General features: G+C 38.3%; 1 protein-coding gene across 1 annotated transcript; it reads right to left on the bottom strand.

Moving 5' to 3' along the window:
• Nucleotides 1-10,941: 10,941 nt before the first annotated feature.
• Nucleotides 10,942-13,863, bottom strand: LOC127179130 (tumor necrosis factor receptor superfamily member 11B-like). Its single transcript, XM_051132430.1, has 4 exons — nucleotides 13,812-13,863; nucleotides 12,516-12,919; nucleotides 12,240-12,422; nucleotides 10,942-11,515 (listed from the first exon to the last, which is right to left on the bottom strand). The coding sequence occupies exons 2-4, from the start codon at nucleotides 12,826-12,828 to the stop codon at nucleotides 11,205-11,207; spliced, it is 807 nt and encodes a 268-aa protein (XP_050988387.1). The 5' UTR covers nucleotides 12,829-12,919; nucleotides 13,812-13,863; the 3' UTR covers nucleotides 10,942-11,204.
• Between the last annotated feature and the right edge of the window lie 767 nt (nucleotides 13,864-14,630).

Here is a 14,630-nt window from a genome sequence, read left to right as displayed (position 1 = left end):
GCGCTTTACAATAATAAATTAGTTTCCCAGACATAACATGGTTTTGTATTGTATAATACATACAAAGCAAGCTTGTGTTTAAAATCATATTTATTTATTTTTCGTATAACAATATGATAATATTAGTTTATTATTAATACTCTGTTCATGAATAGATGTTTAACATGCTAAACAAAAATAATTAGTTTCTCAGACATAAAATGCCATTTTTTAAGATCAGATGTTCAACTACACTGATATTTTATTGTAAAATTTCTGGACTACAGATGATGAGTTTTGTTTCTTAAATCCATGGAAAGAAGCAGCAATCACTTAAATATCAGGTATAATTTACTTGTTTCACTTGTTGAACAGAATTCAGAAAACAGTTTTCAGGAATGACACAAAGTCTGTTCACGTCTCTGTGGTTAGATCAGTGTAGTCAGTAATGTACTTTTGACCTTCATTATGTGTTTTGATGATACTATGTTGTAAATAAAATACAAATAGTCTAAAACACTATTCTTTGAATCTCTCATTGTTTCTACCTGACAGTCAAGAGTCTCATTGATGGGCCATTAGAGGAGGGCCTTTTGTCTCTCAGGTGTGAATCACTAAATATTCATGGACGTTGTCACCCCTTCGCATATTCCCTTTCAATCACAAAACAAATTTAAATTTTTCAAATTTAAATTTAAATTTAAATATTGTTTTCTGTAAACGAGCGAATGGGATGATTTTCACATCGTCTTGTAGAAAAAAGTCTAGCCTACCACATTCAGTTCTCAAAAGTCTTGTGAACTAATGTTCTGAATGTGTTTCATGGCCTTATTTCAGTGACTTAAAGATTTTAGTTTTTCACTAACCACGCATAAACGTTGTTTTCTCAAAAACACAAACATGTACTGTGCATGTAATGTTGCTTGCATATTATTGTAGCTCAGTTTGTGCTGATTACAGTGTAATCAGAATTTTAATGTTCTTAAGATACTGAAAAAAGCACAAATGTCAGGGCATGTCAAAACTTCTCCAGGGTGCCAAAACACCCTCAAACCCCAGAGGGTTAAGTGAGCTTTGCTCCTGATAATTAGACAATAGAAACAATTTTGTCATATGTGGTACCAAGTGAACAAGTTGAGCATTCTTTAATCAGACATTGCAAGGAACTATGTAAACATTGCAGGTACACTTAGCCTACAGCTTAAAGAGTGCCAAACCAGATTATGTCAATCCAGACATTTAAGGAATTGGTTTCCTGCTAAATCTCTTTAGAGATCTTTAACATAGCCTTTAAGTTATCTTTAGGACAATTTTTCCTGAACCTTCTCCAGAACAGTGTTGGGAAGTAACACATTACTTTGTAACGCGTTACTGTAATTTGATTATTATTTTAGTAACGGAGTAATTTAACACGTTATAATTTCCATATGAGTAATTTGAGTATAGTTACAAGCATGCGTTACCGCTGCATTACATCATTGCTGACAGAGTGTGATTTATCATGTAGATTATAAAAAGGGTGTTGGCTAGCACACGCAACGTACTTTACCTGAGACCTACTTTGACTGGAAAGCGCCTGTGAGGTGGATACTACCAATGAAAACATAGTCTGCATGGAGAGCGGAAAGCACCTATTCTGTAGCTGTAAATACAATCATTATTTTTAGTTTATTTCTGTCAAAGGCAAGAACATTATTGTGCATTGTCAATTAGAGGGGAAGAAACCCTTTTTCAACCGTTAAAAAACTCCATATCTAATTTAAAACCTCTGAAAACTAAAACCTCTGGCAGCACAGCACATTAAAACTTATTGACAACGTACCGGGTGCGGAGAGCAACGCATCAGCTTCTATTGTCATACTGCGCCGCTCTCTGTTGCGTCAACTCCAGGGAGAGTGGTCTCTAATCCACTGGACTCGACGCAACGGAGAGTACAAGACTTGCGCGGTAGAAGACTTGATGGGCGAGTGCGGGTGCGGGCGGGCAGAGACTCATGTGCGGGATGCGATTGAATAAAATGATTTGCGGGACTCCCGTAAAATAGAACTGTCTAAACATAAAATATCTAAAACAAATGCTATTCATTGCACATGAAACAATGTAAAAAACAATTAACAGGTGTAAGCATAGGCAGAGTTTCTATTTATAACATGTTTGCAGCGTTGAGCAATGTTGATTTCTGAAATGCAATGGCCAATCAGAGAATCCACTCACTGCTCGGACAGCACATTCTAGGGCCCAGTTTATAGCAAGTGGGGCCCTCCCTGACTACAACAGTGGTCAGAGGTTTGCTACATTTTGATTGGATCTTGGTGAACTAACATAAGCAAACTGTCCAACGCCATCAGATAAAGATGCCAGGACAACAGCCAGACACTTCTTAGAGGGCACAAAGAAGGCCTTTGGTACAAAGCCCAGGAAGGACAGAACTTCCTATTGGTCAAAATGCAGTTTCTGCCCTCCACCCACCTTAAGACTGATTCCTAAGGTTTTGCCCTGTGACCGACCATAAAAATTCCTTAGTACCTCCAGATGCAGCAGCATTGGGTGAGACAGAGGGAGATCCATCACAAAGATCCATCCAAATCTATTCATAACTAGGTTTTTAAACCTTAAACTAATGCACACTACAACACACACATCTTATGCTTATTCAGAGAAATAAGTATTCCTAGTGACAGCAATGTATAGTGCAACATCTTACACAAACTCAGCTGTAATCTTTTTCCATCATGTTTGGACTCAATGTGTTCATAACATTGCCAAATGCATTCTGGTTAAGGATTGGAAAGTGAGAAATGCACCAGTAAAACTTTAGTGACACTTTTCTAACTTTGTGTTTGGGCTATGCAAATAAATTCCACAGGAGGAAAGAAGGGTGATCAACCACGTGTCCCCGACTCTGATGGAACCAGCTAATCACAGCATGGAAATAGAGAAGTGCCAAATTGCAATCTCCTCCTCATCAGAAGAGGATAAAGGTACCCTTCCAAAAGACACTCTGAGTCTGAGTTCTGAAAGGGAAGGGACTGCAACAGATCATTCTCGAACCTTCGTTCTGAGTCTGCCGCCCGTCAAGGAAAGGACTGTAACAGAACAACAAAGTTCTGAGTCTCTGGCCAGTTACCAGGAAGGCAGCAACAGAACAACCTTTGTTCTGAGTCTCCGGCATGTCTAAGAGACACAAACAGAGCACCAAAGTTTTGAGTCTGAGCCCTGCGAGGGTAAGACACTAACAGATCAACTTTGTTCTAAGTCTCCGACCTGCAAAGGTGAGACAATAGCAGAAACACCAGTTCTGAGTCTGAGTCCCGACAAGGAAAGGACTGTAACAGAACAACTTTGTTCTGAGTCTCCAGCCTGCAAAGGTGAGACAATAGCAGAAACACCAACGTTCTGAGTCTGCTACCTATGAAGGAAAAGACACAAACAGGACAACAAAGTTTTGAGTCTCCCATCTGGTGAGACGGTAGCAGATCAACCTCAGTTCTGAGTCTGAGTCCCATGAGGGGAGGGACAATAACAGTTACACCAATTCTCAGTCTGTGACCCGCAAGGGTGAGACAACAACAGATACGACCACGTTCTGAGCCTCCAGCCTGTGAGGAAAGAGATAATCTACGTTCAGCGTCTTCGGCCAGTAAGACAACAACAGATGCAGCGTCCTGAGTCTCCATCCTAGGGAGACAAAGCAGATTGACCAAGTTCTGAGTCTTTAGCCCAGAGAGACAGAAGACACACAGACATTTGCAACAAGGTTAAGCTCCGGCGAGCAAACCTTCACTTCAGGTACTTTTGCTTGCGTGTTCCAAGCTAAGGACCTTCAGCACCTAATCCAGGGCCACATCTGCGTGTTCCAGATCTGAGGACCCTTTGGTGCTCCAGGAGATCAGGATCCTACAATACTTCATGTTCAAGGCTGTCGAAATGGATTCCTGCTCCTTCCCCCATTGTACTGCCACCAGCACAACCAGTGGAAGTCGTCGCCACCACCGGACTACTCACTCAGCCACAGCGAACGCAAATATCACTTCCAAACCTCTTCTGGAGACCTATACATTGTTGTATATTATCAGTATATGATTTTCTAATTTACATTAGGTGTTACATAGTTGACTGCAGTTGAAAACAAATCTTACACGTATTTGTTTGATGCATAATACGGTTCTTCACCTTCTTTGTTTCAGAGTAGCAACAGTTTATCTTTCCAGATAACGTAGCTCTGACATAGCAACACCCAACATAATCACTTGCATTTTATGCATCTTATGCACCTTATTCCTTTTTTCATTCATGGTATTCATTTAGTAGTTGTTGATTACTCTTGTCTATCTTTTGTTAATAAAACTTATTTTATTACAACTTGTGCCTTCCTTGTGTTGATAATACAGTTGAAGGTTCTACAAGTTAGAGATCCCACCAATCCTTCTTATGTGATGTACTCATAACCACACATTAATTGACATATGATCCAAGAATCATAACGTCATCTGTAATGTGAGTACCCATCACTACACTATTTCGCCTCCCTAGGTTGGCAAAGCAAATTCACTACATTAATTGGCATCCCTGGGTGGGCTAATTTTGAGTGAAATTTACTACAAGACACTACAGAGATCTTACCTGAAGGGGAGGTAACATGTGAATAATCTGCATGATGTGTCATACACCAACTTCTGAAAAGCACCATCTGAGGGCATAACTTCTAGTGGAAGGAGTCCTAGCAATCATAATAGTCTGTAGTACATCTGCTGGAAATCCAGCATCTCATGTGGTCCCCCTCAGGAGCCAGAGATGAAGGTTCCAGAGCTCAGGCTGGGGATGAAATACTGTGCCTGAGATAAGAAAACTCTCCTGACTGGAATCGCCTGCAGCGAGTCGTCAAGGAGGGATATTACATCTGACAACAGAACACTGGTCAATCAAAAAGGTGCTATTAATAAGCAGCATGACATCTAATGTGGTCCCCTTCAGGGGCCATAGATGAAGGTTCCAAAGCTCAGGCTGGGGGTGAAATACTGCCCCCTGTGCCTGAGATAGGAGAACCATGGCCAGGACTCAGAGGAAAGTAGAGTGGACATTGTGCTGTTTTCTGTGAAGCAACAGTGAAGAGGTTTATAAATCTCTGCTTCATAAATTCTTCCTGTGTATCACAGCTTATCTGGAGAGCGAGTCTGCTCCCACATTCACATGCCCCAGAATATAAATCGCCTTAATAGACCAGAACTAATCCTGTGTCCAAAGCAGAACCTGCTGTGCTAGCCTGTTCCGGCAGCACGGGTGCAGTCTGCCCTGGTGACTTTTGTAAGTGACTACCACAGTACTGCCCCCCCTCATTAGGACAAGGTAGCCCTTGCTGGAGGATGTATTTCAGGGCACGAAATATAGCCATCATTCCGAGGCAATTAATGTGCCAATCGAGAATATGACCTCTCAAGATCCCTTGGGCTGGACTGTCATCCAAGACTGCACCCCATGGATGCAGTCACCATGAGAGCTAGAACTTTCTGAAAATAAAGTCTTTCTGGTCTAGCCTGAAATTCTTTAGGGTGTCTAGCATGGATCCAACACGTGTAGAAGACAGCTGTACCCACTCTATGATTGAATCCAGTACAACCCTGAAATACATCGTCCCCTGGGCAAGAGAGAAAACGCTTTCCTTGGCGTTGAGTCTCAACCCCAGACAGTAAGACGAGCAAGGTCGACATACCGATATCGAAGTGCACACTCCTAAGACTGGGCCAAATCAGCCAGTCGCTGATGCTAAATCTGCATCCCTGCAATTTGCATATGTGCGGGTTGATAAGGCTAGGCCGAATGGAAGAACCCATTACTGGTAAACTTTACCCCCAAAAGGAAACCTCTAGAACTTCTTGCGTTGTGGCAAAATTGTTCGGCTCAACTCTGTGTAGGAGGGGTGATGTTCTACGACCTCCTTGTCCAGCAGAGCTTGCCACTCCTGTGTCAAGAATTCGCTTGTTCCGCTTTCATGGTAGTGGGGACCATGCTGTTGAAACGCGGAAAATGATACACAAATCGTACCCTGAGCCCTCTTATGTCCTTACAACTCAAGGGGAGAATATTTGGCAGTAGCTTCCACGCTGCCAATTTCTCTGAAAGGGGCACTAATTCTAATTGTGAAAATTATTTCTCTCCAAGTGTAGATGTTGCTCTACATGGCTTGGTAGGAAGCATTGGCTTTTGAGAGATGATGTATCTCTAAGGGAGAGATAGCCCACTAGTGTCTCTTCCACCTGGGGCATCATCATGTAGCCCTTGAATCCATGATAGTCAAAGAAATAGTCAACATCGAGGGCACAAAGACAAGGGTTGAATGGAGATCACCAATAGCTTTGCTTCCTCCCACTGGCCACCTGACAAAAAACTGTCATCTAGTTTGGAGCTTTTGGGTGTCTCTTGCTTCTGCAGTTGACAAAGCCTCAATCCGGCTACTGCGAGTCGCCACCTTGAGTAACTCCTCATATGTTTTAGAATCACAGGAGGAGCTTTGGAGGCGGGCGCGAGAAGCTTCCAATCTGGCGACGAGAGAAGGGGAGACCCGCTTCTCCAGCCTCAGCCAAACCAAAGCGCAATCTTAACGAGCATGCAGTGGTTTGTTTCTCACGAAACATGCGAATAGGAATTGAACTGCTTCACAACCGGTCGAACAAAAAATGCTCTCATTAGCATTATTGAAACGCAGCATTGAGTGTAGCTTTTGGTAGGGAACTACTGAAATGGACGACCACATGGAGAATACACATATGGGGCTGCATGAGGAGCCGCTACAACCCAATACAACAGTTCACATGAGGAAACCTACCTTGTATTGGGCTCTAATAGCGAGTTCCTCTGCCGGATTTTCACTCTGCTTAATGTGCAAGATTGATGGAAGAGAGTAGTTCAGGGTTCACGCAAGGAAACAGACTGAACTGAAAGAGATGTAACCACCCTCCGGGAGAAGCGCTATGGGCAAGCACTACCATGCTCAGAGTTAAAATGACACAGTGCTCACACTTCATCGTTATTGCAACACAAGTATTTATTCACAACATCAGGCAATCCGATAGTAAAAGGTAAGCAGATTGCTGAGACACAAACTCTTTGCCCTGCATCCCTCGGGAATAGGAACAAGCACAAGCGGAGCATTATCATTGTAACTCATCGCAAAAGGTAGAATATGCCCTCAAGTGTTAGAATCCAAGGCACACATTTCTTCACCTTCTTAATATTCCTCAATGTATTCATTATTACCTTTTTTTTTTGTTTGTTTGTTTTTTTTTGTAAAAATTGTATAGGGTCTGCTAGTGACCTGAGGTAGGCTACGTAATAGTGTAAGTATATTATTTCTGCACAACAATAATTATGATGACTCAATGCGTGTAATTCACCTTTTTTTCTCAAAGTGGCACTGTTTGATACACAATGATAACGTGTTTTACATGCGTAATTACCACAGGCATAAAACAAATAATATCATCTGCAAAAATTTATAATATCATCTGGGCTTGGGGGGGCTTTGCAATGATCTGAAGGACCGACTCCACCCCTGGAATACGATTTTAAATGCGAAAAGCTAAACCGAATGCGATTTCAGCCGAGGGGTACCTTTCCAATCTGATTTGTGCCACCTCAGATACAATTTGACCCACTCTAACCCCCAAAACTTGTCCATTAGATGCGGACAATCATAGGTGTATTTAAACTTTCACTGCTAAATTCAAACATGCTTTTGGGCCGTGTCTGGTGCTGAGCCAGATAGACGCGCTCAGTGCTTTTAGCCTATATCACAATTCAGTATTTTCCAACCACATACAAATAATGTTTCAGACATTTAAATAAATCACTAGCAAAAAAAGACATTTGTTAAATAGCCTACATGCCTGCTGATGCATGTGAGTTTGTTAAATGCACCCGTGTGTAAGAAAAGTGGTAATAATCAGTTAAAATCTCACGATGTATTTTATTCATATAGAAAGCCCCCCCTCCCTCCGTTAGCCCCCCCGAAAATCATACGAGCCCCAGCGGGTCGCGTGTCCTGGCGCCGGGACTGTCCGGGTTGCTGAAGACCCGATTATGTAATGATTGGCGAAACATTCATGCATTTTAGGGGGTAAACTTTGTAAAGCAACTTAAACATTGTCTGTTTTCTTGCAGTTTAATGTCTTAAAATGTTTTAAATGTTACAATATTAAGCCTTAAAGCCAAATAGTCTAATCTAATTGATGGGGTCTTAATTGCAACAAATTTAGCAGGTTATCTCAGACATACTGATCTCTAGAGAGAAAGCAGTTTTACTTGTCCCACTTTCTGTGGAATGAAGTCTTGGTCAGATGTATTTCAGTAGCTACATAAACAGTTCCTACAATAATGTGTTTAATTACCCACCATATTCCTACCTAAAATTACCATCTGTGCTGGACAAAATATTTAGCACAGCTTGACTTGAAGAAGAAGAAATTATTTATTATTAAGAGACTTGCTCCCCATACAATTTTACTACATGGAAAACAAAATCTCTAAAGCTTAATATCACAAAACCGCTCCAAATGCAGATAGAACCTTAAATCCAAGGTTGTGATTTGCCCATTGGTGAGGCCCTGTGCCCTGTTAACCACTGCACAATAACATTTTTTGAAAAAGATGAGTCCAAGCAGCCATGAGTAGTTTGAGATTGTATCATTTAACATTATTTAAAGGGGTCATCGGATGCCCATTTTCCACAAGTTGATATGATTCTTTAGGGTCTTAATGAAAAGTCTATAATATACTTTGGTTAAAAGTTCTCAGTGGTTGTGTAAAACAACACCCTTTTTACCTTGTCAAAATGAGCTCTGCAAAAATCATCCCATTCTGAAGGATTGTTCCTTTAAATGCAAATGAGCTCTGCTCGCTCCACCCCTCTCTTCTCTCCGCTGCTCTGAGAGATTATTTACTTTAGCTGTGAAACTTGCTAACTATTAGGAAAGGTGATTGCAGAGATTCATTAAAAAAAAAATAAAAAACCTTATGTTCACTTCTGCTGTAGGTGAAGCTGGATCACGAATGATTTGCGTGAACATAGACGCATTTATGTAGATCGGGAGGTGCATTCCCTTCACAAACAAATGTAATCAACTGCAGCTTCAGCGGCTCAGATGTCAGGAGTAAACGACGACCACTATGTTCATTATTACATCCAGCAACACAACACCTCAATCGCTCAGTCGGAGATATTCTTGTCTAACTTACATCCCTGCTCTGGAATCTAAACAGTGGAGGTCGGACTGTTACATCTGATCTGAGGTAAGACGCCCATGTCAATCAACTATCGTGGGAGCGGCCTCTGTCGGTGTGACGCCATTTTTTTTGAAAAAAGATTTGAAAAAGGGGATATTATTTTTACAGATTAATTAAAAACCACTGCATGGACTGCTATCATTATAGGGTAGATTTGTACATACACTGCCAACACACATTAATGTTCAAACAACATGTAAAAGTGAAGTTTGCATCCAATGACCCCTTTAAGAATTACCCATACTCGCTTATTCTTTTCTCTTTCTTTTTTCCTTTCTTTCTTTTTCTTTCTCTCTCTTTCTTTCTTTCTTTCTTTTTTTCAATTCTCAGAGGGACATAAAGCAAAATTGGCATTTGTTTGCCCATTTAGTGTTCTTCAAGCTTTTAGGGTTTGTTTTTTAAATTTAATGAGATTATTACTTGTGCAATAACAGTAACAAGACAATGCCTTTTGTGTGATTCCCTTATTTGTATTGCGCCCCAAAATTATGTCCTGAGAATTTTTCATGGGCCACTAGATGGCAGTATTATCCTAAAAATCGACTGAATAATATAATAATAATAATAATAATAATAATAAATACTAGGTACTAAATATATTTAAATGCTGGCATTCAGTCATTTGGATAATTGCAGTAGCAGAGCTGGTCAAGTCAGTTTTAAATGTGCTTACTTTCAAAATTAGACAGTATATACACTGTAGAACAGTCATGATCATGCAGGTATGGCACACTGTATTAAGAATCAAGTTTATGTATATTTTTAAATATTTTTTATTTATTTATTTATTTATTTTTAATTCAGCTATTATTTTATCTTGTGCACTACATTTCAATATCCATTATATGAACTACCTCACAATTGTATGTGAAATGGACGCAAATGCTCCAATAATTATAGTAAGTATAGTGTAATTAATTATTAGTCAAAAGTGTCTGTTGCAATCATAAAGTCTGAAGAACCAAGTGACAATAAGACTACACCTGAAAGAACCTCGCCAGATGGCTGGTCCACATGTAACTGCAACTGAGGCCTGTTTCTAGGGGAAAGTCCTGCTATGAAAATATGGCTCTTTCTTCGTCCTTAGTTTTTAATTTTAGTCAGGCCAAAAAAAAAAAAAAAAAAACAGGAATAGTGTAAACTAAACATGGAGTTCCCCTGGTGGTTTTTAAAAAAATGTTACGCTCAATTTCACTAGAGAAAGGGACAAAGAGAGACAGACAGACATACAAAAAAGGGAAGAGGAACAAGTCTGATGTGTCACCAAAGGGCACTTTTTAATGGCTTAGTGACCAAAGCCTCATAATACCTACCAGTTGTCCATGTGTTAAAATACTCTGAAACATTCTTGCTTCCATTTGTGGTAAGCTGGCTGCTTGAACTCCCTCTAATGGTTTCTACACTTGTTTAGCATGGCGAAAGATAAGTGAAATGTGGTACTCTGAACCACTAGAAGATAATTCAAGCCACACTCTGGTGGAACTCCCAAAATGAACCATGGCATTTATAGTGACTCTTTTGCTCTGTCACATCTGCTGAAGAACTGGAATTATTAATGCTGCATTTTCAGACAGTGTGGACAGATGTGGAGATGAAGCCTTTTATTCTGTGTTCTGAGCTTTTTTTAAATATGAAAGCACAACTCATTGAAACATTCAAACAAGTTGTTTATTTATGGTTCAAAGGAGATTAATGCTTCTTTCATCCCCCAAACATAATATCATGCCTGTTCATCACATCAAGAGAAAAAAAAGTACAGAGCTATATACGTACATTCACAAGCAACACAATGCACATCAACAAAATTTCTTTTTAGTGGCTTTTAGGCAGGAATTCTGCCCATCCCCTCTCCTCTCCGCCCACAAACACTCACATAAAAAAAATAAAAAAAAATATATATATATATATATATGTATATATATATATATATAGGCTCATTAATAAGCTCAATGTTTTGCTTTATTACAATTACTATATGAGGCCTCTAACTCTTTGAACATTTTTGAGAGCTTGTCTGCACTGTTGTGGATGTTGCTATCTCTGAGTTGCACTGGTAATTTTTTGACCTGGTCTATACTAGCACCTCTAATCCACTCTGAAATGGGAAGAAGTAAGAGTGATCGGCTTGAATAGATGGAATGTTTCCCTTGCAGCTTCTGGCCAAGATGATGTCTCACAAATCTGTACAGTTTGGACTGGCGTATTTTTTCATGAGCAAAGAAGTTTGGCAGGAACTTTTTCAGTATAGATAAACCACCTAGACAAAAAACATACAAACAAACAAACAAAAAAACAAACAAACAAACAAACAGACAGTGTTAGCCTTCATGTGCAGACATTTTGCTGTGCTATATACATAAGCTTAAAACAGCTTTTTAAATAGTTCAAACAAAAAATAAATTGTAAAAATAAGAATTCCAATTCCAAGATTCCGAACCCATATGTTGTTATTTTTTGTGTAACACTAAGCTAATGAGTTAAGAATGTTTATAAAAGTATTTGCCATGCAGTGAAAAACACACTTTTGTGTTTTCTTACTACACAACTCTCTGGAATACTTTATATTTCTATTGTACTTTGTGTTTAGTAATTGACCAAGGTGGGTTTCACCAGAAAATCTTTGCAGAAAGTATGCTTGTGGACATGTCTTTTTAATAACTCTATGCTGTCCTCTGAAGGTCAGAATACCGTCATGTGAAAACATTTATAATAAATATATATAATATAATAAAGTTATGATGAAAATTGATAAATAAGATTAATTTTTAACATGTTCTAGATTAAATTGTCTTCATGTGGTAACATCTAAAGAAATAAATTCATGTAAGACAGATTTAATAGCACTGAATGAACCGGACTACTGAATCAACCTAATGGTCACCAACAAAAGTAAATGTTAAGGGTCAGATCAGGTACTTTTTACAATATGAATTATGTATGACTTGGAATCAGAGTAATCAATGAACAATTAGACAATTTACCATCATTCTGGAGATTTTTGCATGTTGAGCATATGTTATCATGCCAGCCAGTTCCCCTCAGTACCACATGAAGATCTAGCGATTTGCAATCAGTCTGTTTTACACACGGTGATGTGGAGGACGTGACCGCAGAAAAGGTGCCACGCGCACACCTCTCACATTTTGTATCACCATGTAAGGTACCTATAGACACATTTAAAAAAAAAAAAAAAAAAACTTTTCACAAACGTAATTTCGAAACAGAAAACCTTAACGTTCAAGAAATGTCTAAAATACCATTCTGCTGGACTCCATATCCATATGGACACTCCATGTGCTTGATGCAGAGGTCAGCTTGCCAAAAATAGCCTTCTTTACACTGGCAAACCCTATTGTTAGTAGTAGAGCATTCTTTCTTAATGTACTGATTTTCTACGCAGAAAGTGCTGCAATACAGGCATTTCGGTAAGTAGTTCCAAAACTGTGTGAAATGGTCCTCTGGACATGGTGAGCAGACAGTGTCCTCAGTTGCAGTGCAGTGTTTACTCATGTGGGTTCCAGGGGGGGCAGTGTGTGCATGTGAGTATCTTCCTTGTGAGCGGGTCTTCATGCTGGTAAGTGAGGACTTCTACTGTCGATGTTTCACTGTGTAATAGCAGCATCAGTACTAGAGCCAATTGTTGTTCAATACTGCAATATTTCTAGAATATCAAATAAATAAATACATTTACAGTAACTCTGTAACACTGTGTTTTGTCATAGCAAAAATGAAAAACCACACTGGAAAACCACAAAATAACTTAATCAAAATCAGACTTTGCAGCAAATTGGCACAGCTTAAAGATTCAAAGCACAGTATTAACCACAAAAACACAAAACACCATCAAGGAAACACACTAAAATAATGCAGAAAACTTTAACTACATTGTAAAATATTACATAAACATTCCAATGTGCATAATTAAAAAAGAAGAAACAGTATTAAATAAAAACATGGTGATAGGAAATGATAGGAAAGGCATTTTCTCTATAAACAATAAAATAAAATGTCAATTAAATTCATAATAAAAACATAATGAATATTGTAAATGTATTCATTAAATATTACCTTATAAAATACTATTTACATTTTCTGTTATAAATTATAAGGTAATTCCTGAACCATTATTTCACAGTATTTTACAATATAATTACATAAATTATAATTGTAGGTAATTTACATTTAAGCAAGTTTTTACTGTATTATTATTATTACTATTATTATTATTATCAATTTATTTATTTTTATTTTTATTTTTATATATTTTTGTAAAAATTACAACTTTTTGGTAGCGCTTCATTGTTTTAGTCTGTTCTGTTTATATGCACACTGTACTTACTATAATATTTAGGTATGAACTCTAAATCCTACCCTAAACCTAACTTTAACCCATATTAAGTCCAAGCAATTACCTAATATTACTCAGTATCTTCTCTATATGTACAGTGTACGTACACTGAAACAACACCATAGCAATGTTTACTTACATTTACAACACAAAAAAAAATTACAAATTTAATTCAAGTTCATTAGTATTACTCTGCTGTACTTACATAAATAGGACCCATTTTACATTCTCGTTCTGACAACATAGGAAGAACTAAGGGCTTTCATTTCTTTAAATGTATCCTCATCCACCCACACAGAGGCTGGACTGCTGGGAAGTTTGATTTGCGTGATTCAGTTCGTTACACATCCACCACACAAGTAATTCATTATGAGGATACGCAGAACCATACAACCATTTTATCCAGTGAAATAAAATAATAATAAAAAAAATAATTACCATATTGCTTCCAGTAATACATTAGCTTATCAATGAATTAATGTTATCTTTATGAATATGTGATCTATAATTAGGCCTCCCATGTTCCACTTTTAACTGAGTAATTTTCTGATATACCATAGATGCAAATTCAATTCATGCACAGCTCTTTGATAAAGTAAAGGTCATTTGACTTCTCAGTGGTAAATATCATTGAAAGTGGAAGCAATGACAGTTATAACATGTGAGAACCATGTGAGAATGACAAAAAAAAAAAAATATATATATATATATCTGAGGCAATCCACTGTAACTGTTTAGAATAAATTCTTACGAGGACAGGAACAGCAGTTAACCTGAAAAGCCATCATACCATTAGGCACTACCAACAGTGCACAAAACTTCCATCTAAAGTTGGAATCAGTACACTGCTGCATAGGAAGGTAAAAGCAGGGGCGCAACTGCACATTTGCTGAGGGGTATGCAATATCAGTGGATCACTCACTGTCTCATTTACCATTTCCAATTTTTTTTTTTTTTCACGTTTTGCTTTTGAATTTATATTTAGACATTAAAAAAAAAAAAAAAAACACTGTTATAACATTTA

This window comes from Labeo rohita, chromosome 16 (genome assembly GCF_022985175.1).
Source record: "Labeo rohita strain BAU-BD-2019 chromosome 16, IGBB_LRoh.1.0, whole genome shotgun sequence".
Taxonomy (NCBI): Eukaryota; Metazoa; Chordata; class Actinopteri; order Cypriniformes; family Cyprinidae; genus Labeo; species Labeo rohita.
This window is presented reverse-complemented; position numbering and strand designations above follow the sequence as displayed.